General features: G+C 44.1%; 1 protein-coding gene across 1 annotated transcript in view; it reads left to right on the forward strand.

Moving 5' to 3' along the window:
- Window positions 1–12,736, forward strand: part of LOC139422750 (ADP-ribosylation factor-like protein 15) — a 70,780-nt gene that overhangs the window by 34,734 nt on the left and 23,310 nt on the right. Inside the window, exon 4 of the mRNA XM_071174070.1 lies at window positions 1,095–1,303. Within this exon, the coding sequence (XP_071030171.1) occupies window positions 1,095–1,303 (209 nt within the window). The remainder of the gene's footprint in view (window positions 1–1,094; window positions 1,304–12,736) is intronic.

Raw genomic sequence — 12,736 nt, forward strand, 5'->3', positions numbered from 1 at the left:
GTGGTTGTTTTTCCAGCCACACTCAGTGAGAGTAATTTAACAATGCGAGTCCTGATAATGGACCTTATTCCTACGACGTTGTGGTTCTATTCCCCCTCTCTGTCACTCACTCTAACCAAAGCCATGCCCTGCCTGGTGAGTCTTTTGTACCCCCAAATTGTTGTGCAGAAAAGGAACCATATGTTCATTGTAAAAGAAAGTTCATTTGAACTGTGCTGTAGAGTGGCTCTCATAGGGAACTGCTTTAATGTGCTCTGAGTTGTTTCTCCTTTAAAGATAATCTTTGTGTGCGTCCCAAATTGCACCCTATTCCCCTTTTTATAGTGCACTACTTTTGACCCAGGATGCGATAGGGGTCTGGCCAAAAGTAGTGCACTATACAGGGTATAGTGTTCCATTTGGGATGCAGACTTCTTTTTTTGTGTTGAACACACTTCATTTAGACAGACATGTAATTTCCCCACCGGCCCCCAGCGCAACAGAGCAGGAGGCTAAAAGTTGGCAGTCCCGAGGTCTTAACAACACAATGCGCTATCCACAAAGATCTTATGAAAGGAGGGTAGAAGCATTTGGAAAATGTTCTCCAGACGTATTCCAATTGAAACGATGTTGAAATTCATAACATTTTTCCCCTTTTCTTGCTGGAGGTCCCTGTCGCTCATAGGTATCCATTTTATTTGCTGGATTATCAACCTACAATTGAATTATGTAGAACGAGCCTCTTGAAGCTAACGGTTAAAAACCAGTTTGGTTGTGACTGGCACTAAGAGTATTCTAATAGCTTGTGACAGTGTGTTATAATTTGAAATCATACTGGAGCCAGTGCCAAGAGAGCATGTGTGTGTTTTCATATTATGTGTGTGCTTGTCTGTGGATAGCATGTGTGGGGCCCTGTCTGTGTGTGCTTGTCTGTGGAGAGCATGTGTGGGGCCCTGTCTGTCAATTGAAGGAGCTGATTTAATTGAGGTATTTGAACTGGTGGTACTACTAATTGTGTGGGGTGTCAGTGTGCATGTGTGTGTGTGCATGTGTGTGTGTGTGTGTGAGCATCCATCCCTGTGCTCATGCATACAGCCGTCTGTCTTTTTCTCCAGGAGCAGACTCGATAAAGAAGTACTGGTCGCGGTACTACCAGGGTTCCCAGGGAGTGGTGTTCATCCTGGACAGCGCCTCCACAGACGAGGACCTGGAGTTGGCCCGCACTGAGCTCCACTCTGCACTGCAGCACCCCCAGCTCTGCACCCTGCCCTTCCTCATACTGGCCAACCACCAGGACAAACCTGCCGCTCGCACTACACAGGAGGTAGGCCAACCGCACACACACACATACTAGTGATGCGTGGGTAGACTCACATTTTTTATCCACTAGGCTACCTGCCGCCCCTGGCACTAATGTGTGGTTATATCCGCTGTGCGGATGAAGGGCGGGCAGGTTGAATAAAGACAACCAATGCATAACAAATCCATGTGCAATTCATATCGATAGGCTACATTGAGGTTTTTCTTTCATAAATTTTTTTCTGGCATTGGTGTGTTAGCCTAAACTTTAGGTCCTATCTGTACAAGTGCCAAATGTTTTGGGAACAGGGAGGGCCAAAACAGAACAGCCTGATGTTTGGGAAAGATGTTATGTGTGATGATTGAGGCGCTATACAAATTCAACAGTCACAAGACTAACTTCAAATATGACAGGTCAAGGAACTGTACTGTTCAGATAGGTTAAATGGAAACTGACATCTGGACTCTGCAAAATTAAGCATTTCTTGCAGCAAGATGATACACCAAATGTACATTTGGACTCAAACAGGAGTGAGAAATAATATTTCTCTTCTTTCAGCATGTTGAGAGAAGGAATGCATGGTTAGGGAAGGTAAAATCTTTATCAGCATCATAAATGCTGATTTATATTTCAACCACATAAAATATGCATCCAAGCCGAACTTAAATGTTGTCAAAAACATGTTGGGTTGTTTCACAGATTTTAATTCCCTTAGAACTGGTCAAAATGATTTCATTTGTTGCATGGAGTTATTTCATTTTCTACCCGGTCCCCAAATGCTGTGCCAGAGAAGCAGAGATGAAAGAGAACTTCACCGATGTTAACTAGATTTTCACTTTCACACATACAGTGGGGCAAAAAAGTATTTAGTCAGCCACCAATTGTGCAAGTTCTCCCACTTAAAAAGATGAGAGAGGCCTGTAATTTTCATCATAGGTACAGGTCAACTATGACAGAGAAAATGAGAAAAAAAATCCAGAAAATCACATTGTAGGATTTCTAATGAATTTATTTGCAAATTATGGTGGAAAATAAGTATTTGGTCAATAACAAAAGTTTATCTCAATACTTTGTTATATGCCCTTTGTTGGCAATGACAGAGGCCAAATGTTTTCTGTAAGTCTTCACAAGGTTTTCACACACTGTTGCTGGTATTTTGGCCCATTCCTCCATGCAGATCTCCTCTAGAGCAGTGATGTTTTGGGGCTGTTGCTGGGCAACACAGACTTTCAACTCCCTCCAAAGATTTTCTATGGGGTTGAGATCTGGAGACTGGCTGGGCCACTCCAGGACCTTGAAATGCTTCTTACGAAGCCACTCCTTTGTTGCCCGGGCAGTGTGTTTGGGATCATTGTCATGCTGAAAGACCCAGCCACGTTTCATCTTCAATGCCCTTGCTGATGGAAGGAGGTTTTCACTCAAAATCTCACGATACATGGCCCCATTCATTCTTTCCTTTACATGGATCAGTCGTCCTGGTCCCTTTGCAGAAAAACAGCCCCAAAGCATGATGTTTCCACCCCCATGCTTCACAGTAGGTATGGTGTTCTTTGGATGCAACTCAGCATTCTTTGTCCTCCAAACACGACGAGTTGAGTTTTTACCAAAAAGTTTTATTTTGGGAGAATGGTTTCATCTGACCATATGACAATCTTCTTCTGGATCATCCAAATGCTCTCTAGCAAACTTCAGACGGGCCTGGACATGTACTGGCTTAAGCAGGGGGACACGTCTGGCACTGCAGGATTTGAGTCCCTGGCGGCGTAGTGTGTTTTTGATGGTAGGCTTTGTTACTTTGGTCCCAGCTCTCTGCAGGTTATTCACTAGGTCCCCCCGTGTGGTTCTGGCATTTTTGCTCACCGTTCTTGTGATCATTTTGATCCCACGGGGTGAGATCTTGCGTGGAGCCCCAGATCAAGGAAGATTATCAGTGGTCTTGTATGTCTTCCATTTTCTAATAATTTCTCCCACAGTTGATTTCTTCAAACCAAGCTGCTTACCTATTGCAGATTCAGTCTTCCCAGCCTGGTGCAGGTCTACAATTTTGTTTCTGGTGTCCTTTGACAGTTCTTTGGTCTTAGCCATAGTGGAGTTTGGAGTGTGACTGTTTGAGGTTGTGGACAGGTGTCTTTTATACTGATAACAAGTTCAAACAGGTGCCATTAATATAGGTAATGAGTGGAGGACATAGGAGCCTCTTAAAGAAGAAGTTACAGGTCTGTGAGAGCCAGAAATCTTGCTTGTTTGTAGGTGACCAAATACTTATTTTCCACCATAATTTGCAAATAAATTAATTATAGTTGAAGTGTACCTATGATGAAAATTACAGGCCTCTCTCATCTTTTTAAGTGGGAGAACATGCACAATTGGTGGCTGACTAAATACTTTTTTGCCCCACTGTATATAGCGGGGCGGTTGCGGATGGGTTGTTGACAATTGCCGGCGGGTGAACAGTTGACCCGTGCAACACGCACACACCTGCTGCACACTCCGTACAGGAGATAATAAACAATGATGGCTATAAATGCTATAGATTATGGCATAATACTTGTAATAGAATGTATATCTATGGCAAACGATAGACTAGTGTCCTGTCCAGGGAGTGTACTTGTACATCAAGCTACCTCATGCTACAGAAACAGGAGATAGGCTTCTGCCCTATGGGCTGTTCTGTCTCAGACAAGGCAATTTATGGTAACAACACAACACTGACATTCAAACTAACACCAACCCTGGGCCTGGGGATGTAGCTTCACACCCAAGTAGACCAATTATGGTAACATAACACTCAGACACTGGCCTCTTTACGCACATCCTTTCCCACCTTTTGAGTCCAAATCTACAAGGAATGCTGAACACCATGTCCAGCAGGCTAAATTATACACATGAAGTCTCAATTATGTTTTTTTTGGTTGAGTCACGTAACCAGATTGCAATCAGGTAAAGACGTCTTCCCCATACAACCAGTACACAACCTGCCTATGGGGTGATGAAAGACACAATAATGACAACGTCACTCCAACCAGTTCTGCCTGCTGGGTAAAGGCCAATAGACAGACACCATTTAGAGCACTAACATACCCGGCCTGCACTCTGTTTGAGAAGAACTTCTATAACCAAATTGCAATCAGATAAAGACAATCTAATCATACAATCGGTATAGGTCACACTGACCATGAGGTCACCTTGACCATGAGGTCACCCTGACCATGAAGCCATCCCTATCCCTATCGCAGCGGATCAGGCTCGTCATGGATACCACACCAGATTTATTTTAAGGTTAGCCGTGCTCATGCAAACTAAACCTATTGAAGCAGCTGTCTGTTAACCTGTCTATTTTAAACAGCCGATAAATTCTAATTGCATTAGAACCTCGGCTGCGGCCAGGACCTGGCTTTGTGGGCTTGTAGCTACGTGTTTGTTTGCAAACACTCCTGTATGTGAAACCTGTGTAGTCCATTTATAACAAGAGTCGTAATGGATTTGCATCAAACCACTTCCTTTCTGACTCACACACTCTCCTACCTTTCCTGTCTCCTCTTCACCATCCTTTCCCAATACCCACCCCCCTCCTCATATTGACCTGAGCTAAAAACTAATCTAAACAAACCAACAAAAGTTCTGGCCTAAGTTGTAAACAGGATGTACATTCCTTGTTTATATGTCTAGCAGTCATTTCCTGTCTCTCACATGACCTTATACAGTGCCTTGCGAAAGTATTCGCCCCCCTTGAACTTTGCGACCTTTTGCCACATTTCAGGCTTCAAACATAAAGATATAAAACTGTAGAATCAACAACAAGTGGGACACAATCATGAAGTGGAACGACATTTATTGGATATTTCAAACCTTTTTAACAAATCAAAAACTGAAAAATTGGGCGTGCAAAATTATTCAGCCCCCTTAAGGTAATACTTTGTAGCGCCACCTTTTGCTGCGATTACAGCTGTAAGTCGCTTGGGGTATGTCTCTATCAGTTTTGCACATCGAGAGACTGACATTTTTTCCCATTCCTCCTTGCAAAACAGCTCGAGCTCAGTGAGGTTGGATGGAGAGCATTTGTGAACAGCAGTTTTCAGTTCTTTCCACAGATTCTCGATTGGATTCAGGTCTGGACTTTGACATGGCAGTTCTAACATCTGGATATGTTTATTTTTGAACCATTCCATTGTAGATTTTGCTTTATGTTTTGGATCATTGTCTTGTTGGAAGACAAATCTCCGTCCCAGTCTCAGGTCTTTTGCAGACTCCATCAGGTTTTCTTCCAGAATGGTCCTGTATTTGGCTCCATCCATCTTCCCATCAATTTTAACCATCTTCCCTGTCCCTGCTGAAGAAAAGCAGGCCCAAACCATGATGCTGCCACCACCATGTTTGACAGTGGGGATGGTGTGTTCAGCTGTGTTGCTTTTACGCCAAACATAACGTTTTGCATTGTTGCCAAAAAGTTCAATTTTGGTTTCATCTGACCAGAGCACCTTCTTCCACATGTTTGGTGTGTCTCCCAGGTGGCTTGTGGCAAACTTTAAACAACACTTTTTATGGATATCTTTAAGAAATGGCTTTCTTCTTGCCACTCTTCCATAAAGGCCAGATTTGTGCAATATACGAATGATTGTTGTCCTATGGACAGAGTCTCCCACCTCAGCTGTAGATCTCTGCAGTTCATCCAGAGTGATCATGGGCCTCTTGGCTGCATCTCTGATCAGTCTTCTCCTTGTATGAGCTGAAAGTTTAGAGGGACGGCCAGGTCTTGGTAGATTTGCAGTGGTCTGATACTCCTTCCATTTCAATATTAGCGCTTGCACAGTGCTCCTTGGGATGTCTTTTTGTATCCAAATCCGGCTTTAAACTTCTTCACAACAGTATCTCGGACCTGTCTGGTTTGTTCCTTGTTCTTCATGATGCTCTCTGCGCTTTTAACGGACCTCTGAGACTATCACAGTGCAGGTGCATTTATACGGAGACTTGATTACACACAGGTGGATTGTATTTATCATCATTAGTCATTTAGGTCAACATTGGATCATTCAGAGATCCTCACTGAACTTCTGGAGAGAGTTTGCTGCACTGAAAGTAAAGGGGCTGAATAATTTTGCACGCCCAATTTTTCAGTTTTTGATTTGTTAAAAAAGTTTGAAATATCCAATAAATGTCGTCGTTCCACTTCATGATTGTGTCCCACTTGTTGTTGATTCTTCACAAAAAAATACAGTTTTATATCTTTATGTTTGAAGCCTGAAATGTGGCAAAAGGTCGCAAAGTTCAAGGGGGCCGAATACTTTCGCAAGGCACTGTATATAGCCCAGTGAGCTCTGGTCTAAAGTAGTGCACTATATAGGGAATAGGGCTCTGGTCTAAAGTAGTGCACTATATAGGGAATCAGATGCCGTTAAGGACATATCTCCTGTCTGTCTCAGTCACTCATCTCTCATCTCATTTTGTTTTAATGGATTCACTTTAGCAGCTTTCACTCAAAGGACTGTATTAGACTGGGATGGGAGCATTGTATTCCTGACCTGCAGCCTGCCTCAAACCACTAACAAGACCTGCAGCCTGCCTCAAACCACTAATCAGACCTGCAGCCTGCCTCAAACCACTAACCAGACCTGCAGCCTGCCTCAAACCACTAACCAGACCTGCAGCCTGCCTCAAACCACTAACCAGACCTGCAGCCTGCCTCAAAGCACTAACCAGACCTGCAGCCTGCCTCAAACCACTAACCAGACCTGCAGCCTGCCTCAAACCACTAACCAGACCTGCAGCCTGCCTCAAACCACTAACCAGACCTGCAGCCTGCCTCAAAGCACTAACCAGACCTGCAGCCTGCCTCAAAGCACTAACCAGACCTGCAGCCTGCCTCAAAGCCCTAACCAGACCTGCAGCCTGTCTGTCTCAAACCCCTAACCAGACCTGCAGCCTGCCTCAAACCACTAACCAGACCTGCAGCCTGCCTCAAACCACTAACCAGACCTGCAGCCTGCCTCAAAGCACTAACCAGACCTGCAGCCTGCCTCAAAGCCCTAACCAGACCTGCAGCCTGTCTCAAACCCCTAACCTGACCTGCAGCCTGTCTCAAACCCCTAACCTGACCTGCAGCCTGTCTCAAACCCCTAACCTGACCTGCAGCCTGTCTCAAACCCCTAACCAGACCTGCAGCCTGTCTCAAAGCACTAACCAGAACTGCAGCCTGCCTCAAAGCACTAACCAGAACTGCAGCATGCCTCAAAGCACTAACCAGAACTGCAGCCTGTCTCAAAGCACTAACCAGACCTGCAGCCTGCCTCAAACCACTAACCAGACCTGCAGCCTGCCTCAAACCCCTACCTAACCAGACCTGCAGCCTGCCTGTCTCAAACCCCTACCTAACCAGACCTGCAGCCTGACTGTCTCAAACCCCTAACCAGACCTGCAGCCTGACTGTCTCAAACCCCTAACCAGACCTGCAGCCTGACTGTCTCAAACCCCTAACCAGACCTGCAGCCTGACTGTCTCAAACCCCTAACCAGACCTGCAGCCTGACTGTCTCAAACCCCTAACCAGACCGGCAGCCTGACTGTCTCAAACTCCTAACCAGACCTGAAGCCTGACTGTCTCAAACCCCTAACCAGGCCTGCAGCCTGACTGTCTCAAACCCCTAACCAGACCTACAGCCTGTCTCAAACCCCTAACCAGACCTGCAGCCTGACTGTCTCAAACCCCTAACCAGAGGTGCAGATGTTTTCTGTCATCTTTAGCACCAGGCTATCTTTAACATGTTCTTTGTCATAATGTACTTTTTCTGAGGTTTGGGTAGAAGTAGATCAAGTTTGAATGAAATGTAGTCTTGTAGTATAGTGTTGAAATTCCTAATGTGTGTGCTTGTGGCACATGTGGACGTGTGTGGTTAAGTGAATGTGTGCACTGCAGTCCACGGTGAAATGGGTCTGTATCAAGCTGGGGCTGTAGAAGGGTCCAGAGTGGAAGGGAAAGCCCAGTGCTCTAATTGACCTGGAGAGTTTCACTCTACCTCCCAATACTGTGTGTGTGTGTGTGTGTGTGTGTGTGTAGTATGGGAAAGGGGGATACCTAGTCAGTTGTACAACTGAATGTATTCAACTGAAATGTGTCATCCACATTTAACTCAACCCCTCTGAATCAGAGAGGTACTGGGGGCTGCCTTAATCGACATCCACATCTTCGGCACCCGGGGAACAGTGGGTTAACTGCCTTTCTCAGGGGCAGAACGACAGATTTTTTTACCTTGTCTGCTCTGGGATTTGACCTAGCAACCTTCCGGTTACTGGCCCAACGCTCTAACCACTAGGCTACTGTGTGTGTGTGTGTGTGTGTACACTGTGTGTGTGTGTGTGTGTACACTGTGTGTGTGTGTGTGTGTGTGTGTGTACACTGTGTGTGTGTGTGTGTGTGTGTGTGTGTGTGTGTGTGTGTGTAGTATGGGAAAGGGGGATACCTAGTCAGTTGTACAACTGAATGTATTCAACTGAAATGTGTCATCCACATTTAACTCAACCCCTCTGAATCAGAGAGGTACGGGGGGCTGCCTTAATCGACATCCACATCTTCGGCACCCGGGGAACAGTGGGCGGTTAAGAGCCTTAGGCCAGTAACTGAAAGGTTGCTGGTTCGAATCCCATACCGACTAGGTGAAAAATCTGTTGATGGGCCCTTGAGCAAGGCACTAAACCCTAATTGCTCCTGTAAGTCACCCTGGATAAGTACATCTGCTAAATAACTCAATTGTAACTAATCTGCACTAACTATTTTGACTCATCACATACACTGCTGTTAATGTTTATTATCTGTCCTGTTGCCTAGTCACTTTATCCCAACCTATATGTACCTATCTACCTCAATTACCTTGTACCTCTGCACAGTGAGACTGGTACCCCGTACATATAGCCAAGTTATCCTTACTCATTGTGTATTTATTCCTCGGGTTATTCTTTTTTTATATTATTTTACTTTTTTCCTCTCTGCATTGTTGGGAAGGGCCCGTAAGTAAGTTGTTTACAAAGCATGTGACAAATTTAGATTTGATTTGATAATCAAAGGAAATTGGATGCACCGGAGTGTCATAGCATGGGGGTGTGAACACTTATGTGAATTATATTTCAGTTTTTCATTTTCAATACATTTTCAACAATGTCTAAACATGTTTCGACTTCATCATTATGGGGTATTGTGTGTTAATGGTTGTGAGATCCATTTTTAATTCAGGCTTGTAACACAACAAAATGTGGAATAAGTCAAGGAGTTAGAGGTCGACCGATTGTGATTTTTCAACGCCGATACCGATTATTGGATGACCAAAAATTAGCCGATACCAATTTAATAATGACAATTACAACAATACTGAATGAACACTTATTTTAACTTAATATAATACATCAATAAAATCAATTTAGCCTCAAATAAATAATGAAACATGTTCAATTTGGTTTAAATAATGCAAAAACAAAGTGTTGGAGAAGAAAGTAAAAGTACAATATGTGCTATGTAAGAAAGCTAATGTTTAAGTTCCTTGCTCAGACCATGAGAACATATGAAAGCTGGTGGTCCCTTTTAACACAAGTCTTCAATATTCCCAGGTAAGAAGTTTTAGGTTGTAGTTATTATAGGAATTATATAACTATTTCTCTCTATACCATTTGTATTTCATATACCTTTGACTATTGGATGTTCTTATAGACACTATCTTATTGCCAGTGTAACAGTATAGCTTCCGTCCCTCTCCTCGCTCCTACCTGGGCTCGAACCAGGAACACAACGACAACAGCCACCCTCGAAGCAGCGTTACCCATCGCTCCACAAAAGCCGCGGCCCTTGCAGAGCAAGGGGAACAACCACTCCAAGTTTCAGAGCGCGTGACGTTTGAAACGCTATTAGCACGCACCCCGCTAACTAGCTAGCCATTTCACATCTGTTACACCAGCCTAATCTCGGGAGTTGATAGGCTCGAAGTCATAAACAGAGCAATCCTGGATGCACAACGAAGAGCTGCTGGCAAAATGCACGAAGGTGCTGTTTGAATGAATGCTTACGAGCCAGCTGCTGCCTACCACCGCTCAGTCAGACTGCTCTATCAAATCATAGACTTCGTTATAACATAGTAACACACAGAAATACGAGTCTTAGGTCATTAATATGGTAGAATCCGGAAACTATCATCTCGAAAACAAGACGTTTATTCTTTCAGTGAAATACGGAACCATTAGTCTAAATATTCCTGTTACATTGCACAACCGTCAATGTTATATCATAATTAAGTAAAATTCTGGCAAATTAGGCGGCCCAAACTGTTGCATATACACTGACTCTGCGTGCAATGAACGCAAGAGAAGTGACACAATTTCACCTGGTTAATATTGCCTGCTAACCTGGATTTATTTTAGCTAAATATGCAGGTTTAAAAATATATACTTCTGTGTATTGATTTTAAGAAAGACATTGATGTTCATGGTTAGGTACACATTGGAGCAACGATATGCACCGCATCGATTATATACAACGCAGGACACGCTAGATAAACTAGTAATATCACCAACCATGTGTAGTTAACTAGTGATTATGATTGATTGATTTTTTTTATAAGATAAGTTCAGTGCTAGCTTACCTTGGCTTACTGCAGGTGGTTAGAGCGTTGGACTAGTTAACGTTGTAAGGTTGCAAGATTGAATCCCCTGAGCTGACAAGGTGAAAATCTGTCGTTCTGCCCCTGAACAAGGCAGTTAACCCACTGTTCCTAGGCCGTCATTGAAAATAAGAATGTGTTCTTAACTGACTTGCCTAGTTAAATAAAGGTTAAATAAAGGTGTAAAAACTAAAAATCTGCCAAATCGGTGTCCAAAAATACAAATTTCCGATTGTTATGAAAACTTAATATCGGCCCTAATTAATCGGCCATTCCGATTAATCGGTCAACCTTTAGTATGAATTCTTTCTGAAGGCACTGTAATTCTCTGAGACATGATGACGAGACAAATGCATGAATGGATATTGTACCGTTTAGTATACGTAAGTCTGTAAATGTATACGCCACACACGCAGCAGTCTAGACAGTACTGGGTGCTACAATGGCAAGGTAGACGTGACACAGGTGGTGATGGAGACAGTGACAAAAGGAGGCCAGTTCCACCAGACACAGCCCCTTTGTTTGACCTTTCCTGGCGCGGCGAGGTGACCTTTCTCGCAGAATGCTCTCTGCCAGCCTGTTGGGACGGGAGCGCCACACAATGGTGTCTGGATTCCTCTCCCCTCTTTCTCTTACCCTCTCTCTTTCCCTCTTTCATTCTCCCCTCTCACTTCTCCCTCTTTCCCCCTCTCCCTCTTTCACTCTCGTTCTCCACCCACCCTTGTCCCCCCCTCTCTCTCGTTCTCTCTCTCGTTCTCCCCCCATCTCTTGTTCTCCCCTCACTTTCCCCCCGCCCCCTCTCTTTCTTTCCTTGTTTGTCTGTGAGACACACATGGCTTTTGCCACCTCTCAAACACATCTTTCAATAAGAGGAGAGAAAATCTACGGCCCACAAAACATCATATAATATGTCTAATTGATCAAGGCCGATGAAGAGCTCTCGTTTCTTTTTAACGATGGATGCTATTCACTTTGAGCACTGCCTTTACACCAATGTTCATCAGATAATGCTGTAGAAGTAACAAATCATTACTCTTAATAATACATGGGATTTAAAGCGCCTTTTCAGGAAACCTAAGACACTGTACAGCAATGGGGGCCAAAGCATTTCCTCTTAGACATACATCTGCAACAGTTCAAGGTTCAAAGGAAATGCTAGTATCTCTGATATTGCTACACGTCCAGGTACGAGGGACTAGGTAGAGGGCAGACGATGGCTAGATGGATTGTTATCTGGACGATGTCTTCCTCTGCTAGCAGCTCAATGTGTTGTGGGTTTCCTAGGCGTCTGTCCCTATCAGTCAGTCATAACTCCATTCGGTACAGATGCTGGGGAGGGATGCTCTGTCTAGTGTCTACAGTGCCGTGTTGCAGCCAAGGTCATTTTATTATTACTCAAATCGGGGGAAAGGAGGAGGGGTGAGACCCCAGCGGATTATTTTTAAAGGAAAGGCATTGACTCCCATTACTACACAGAGGGGAAGGCAGTCTCCCCAGACTGGTGGACGTGGGAAGTAAATAACCCCAGAGAGTCAAGCCTGGGCTGGGTAGAGTTTCATCTGCCACTGGGGTTAGTTATTGAGAGAGTGGAGGCTTAACCTGTCTAGGACTGGGGTTCCGCTAGCGCCAACAGCCAATGAAATTGCAGGGCGCCAAATACAAATCAACAGAGATCTCATAAATCAAATTTCTCAAACATACAAGTATTAGGCACCATTTTAAAGATACAATTCTCGTTAATCCAGCCACGGTGTCTGATTTCAAAAATGCTTTACAGCGAAAGCTCCACAAACGATTATGTTAGGTCACCACCAACTCACAGA

This window comes from Oncorhynchus clarkii, chromosome 12 (genome assembly GCF_045791955.1).
Source record: "Oncorhynchus clarkii lewisi isolate Uvic-CL-2024 chromosome 12, UVic_Ocla_1.0, whole genome shotgun sequence".
NCBI lineage: Eukaryota > Metazoa > Chordata > Actinopteri > Salmoniformes > Salmonidae > Oncorhynchus > Oncorhynchus clarkii.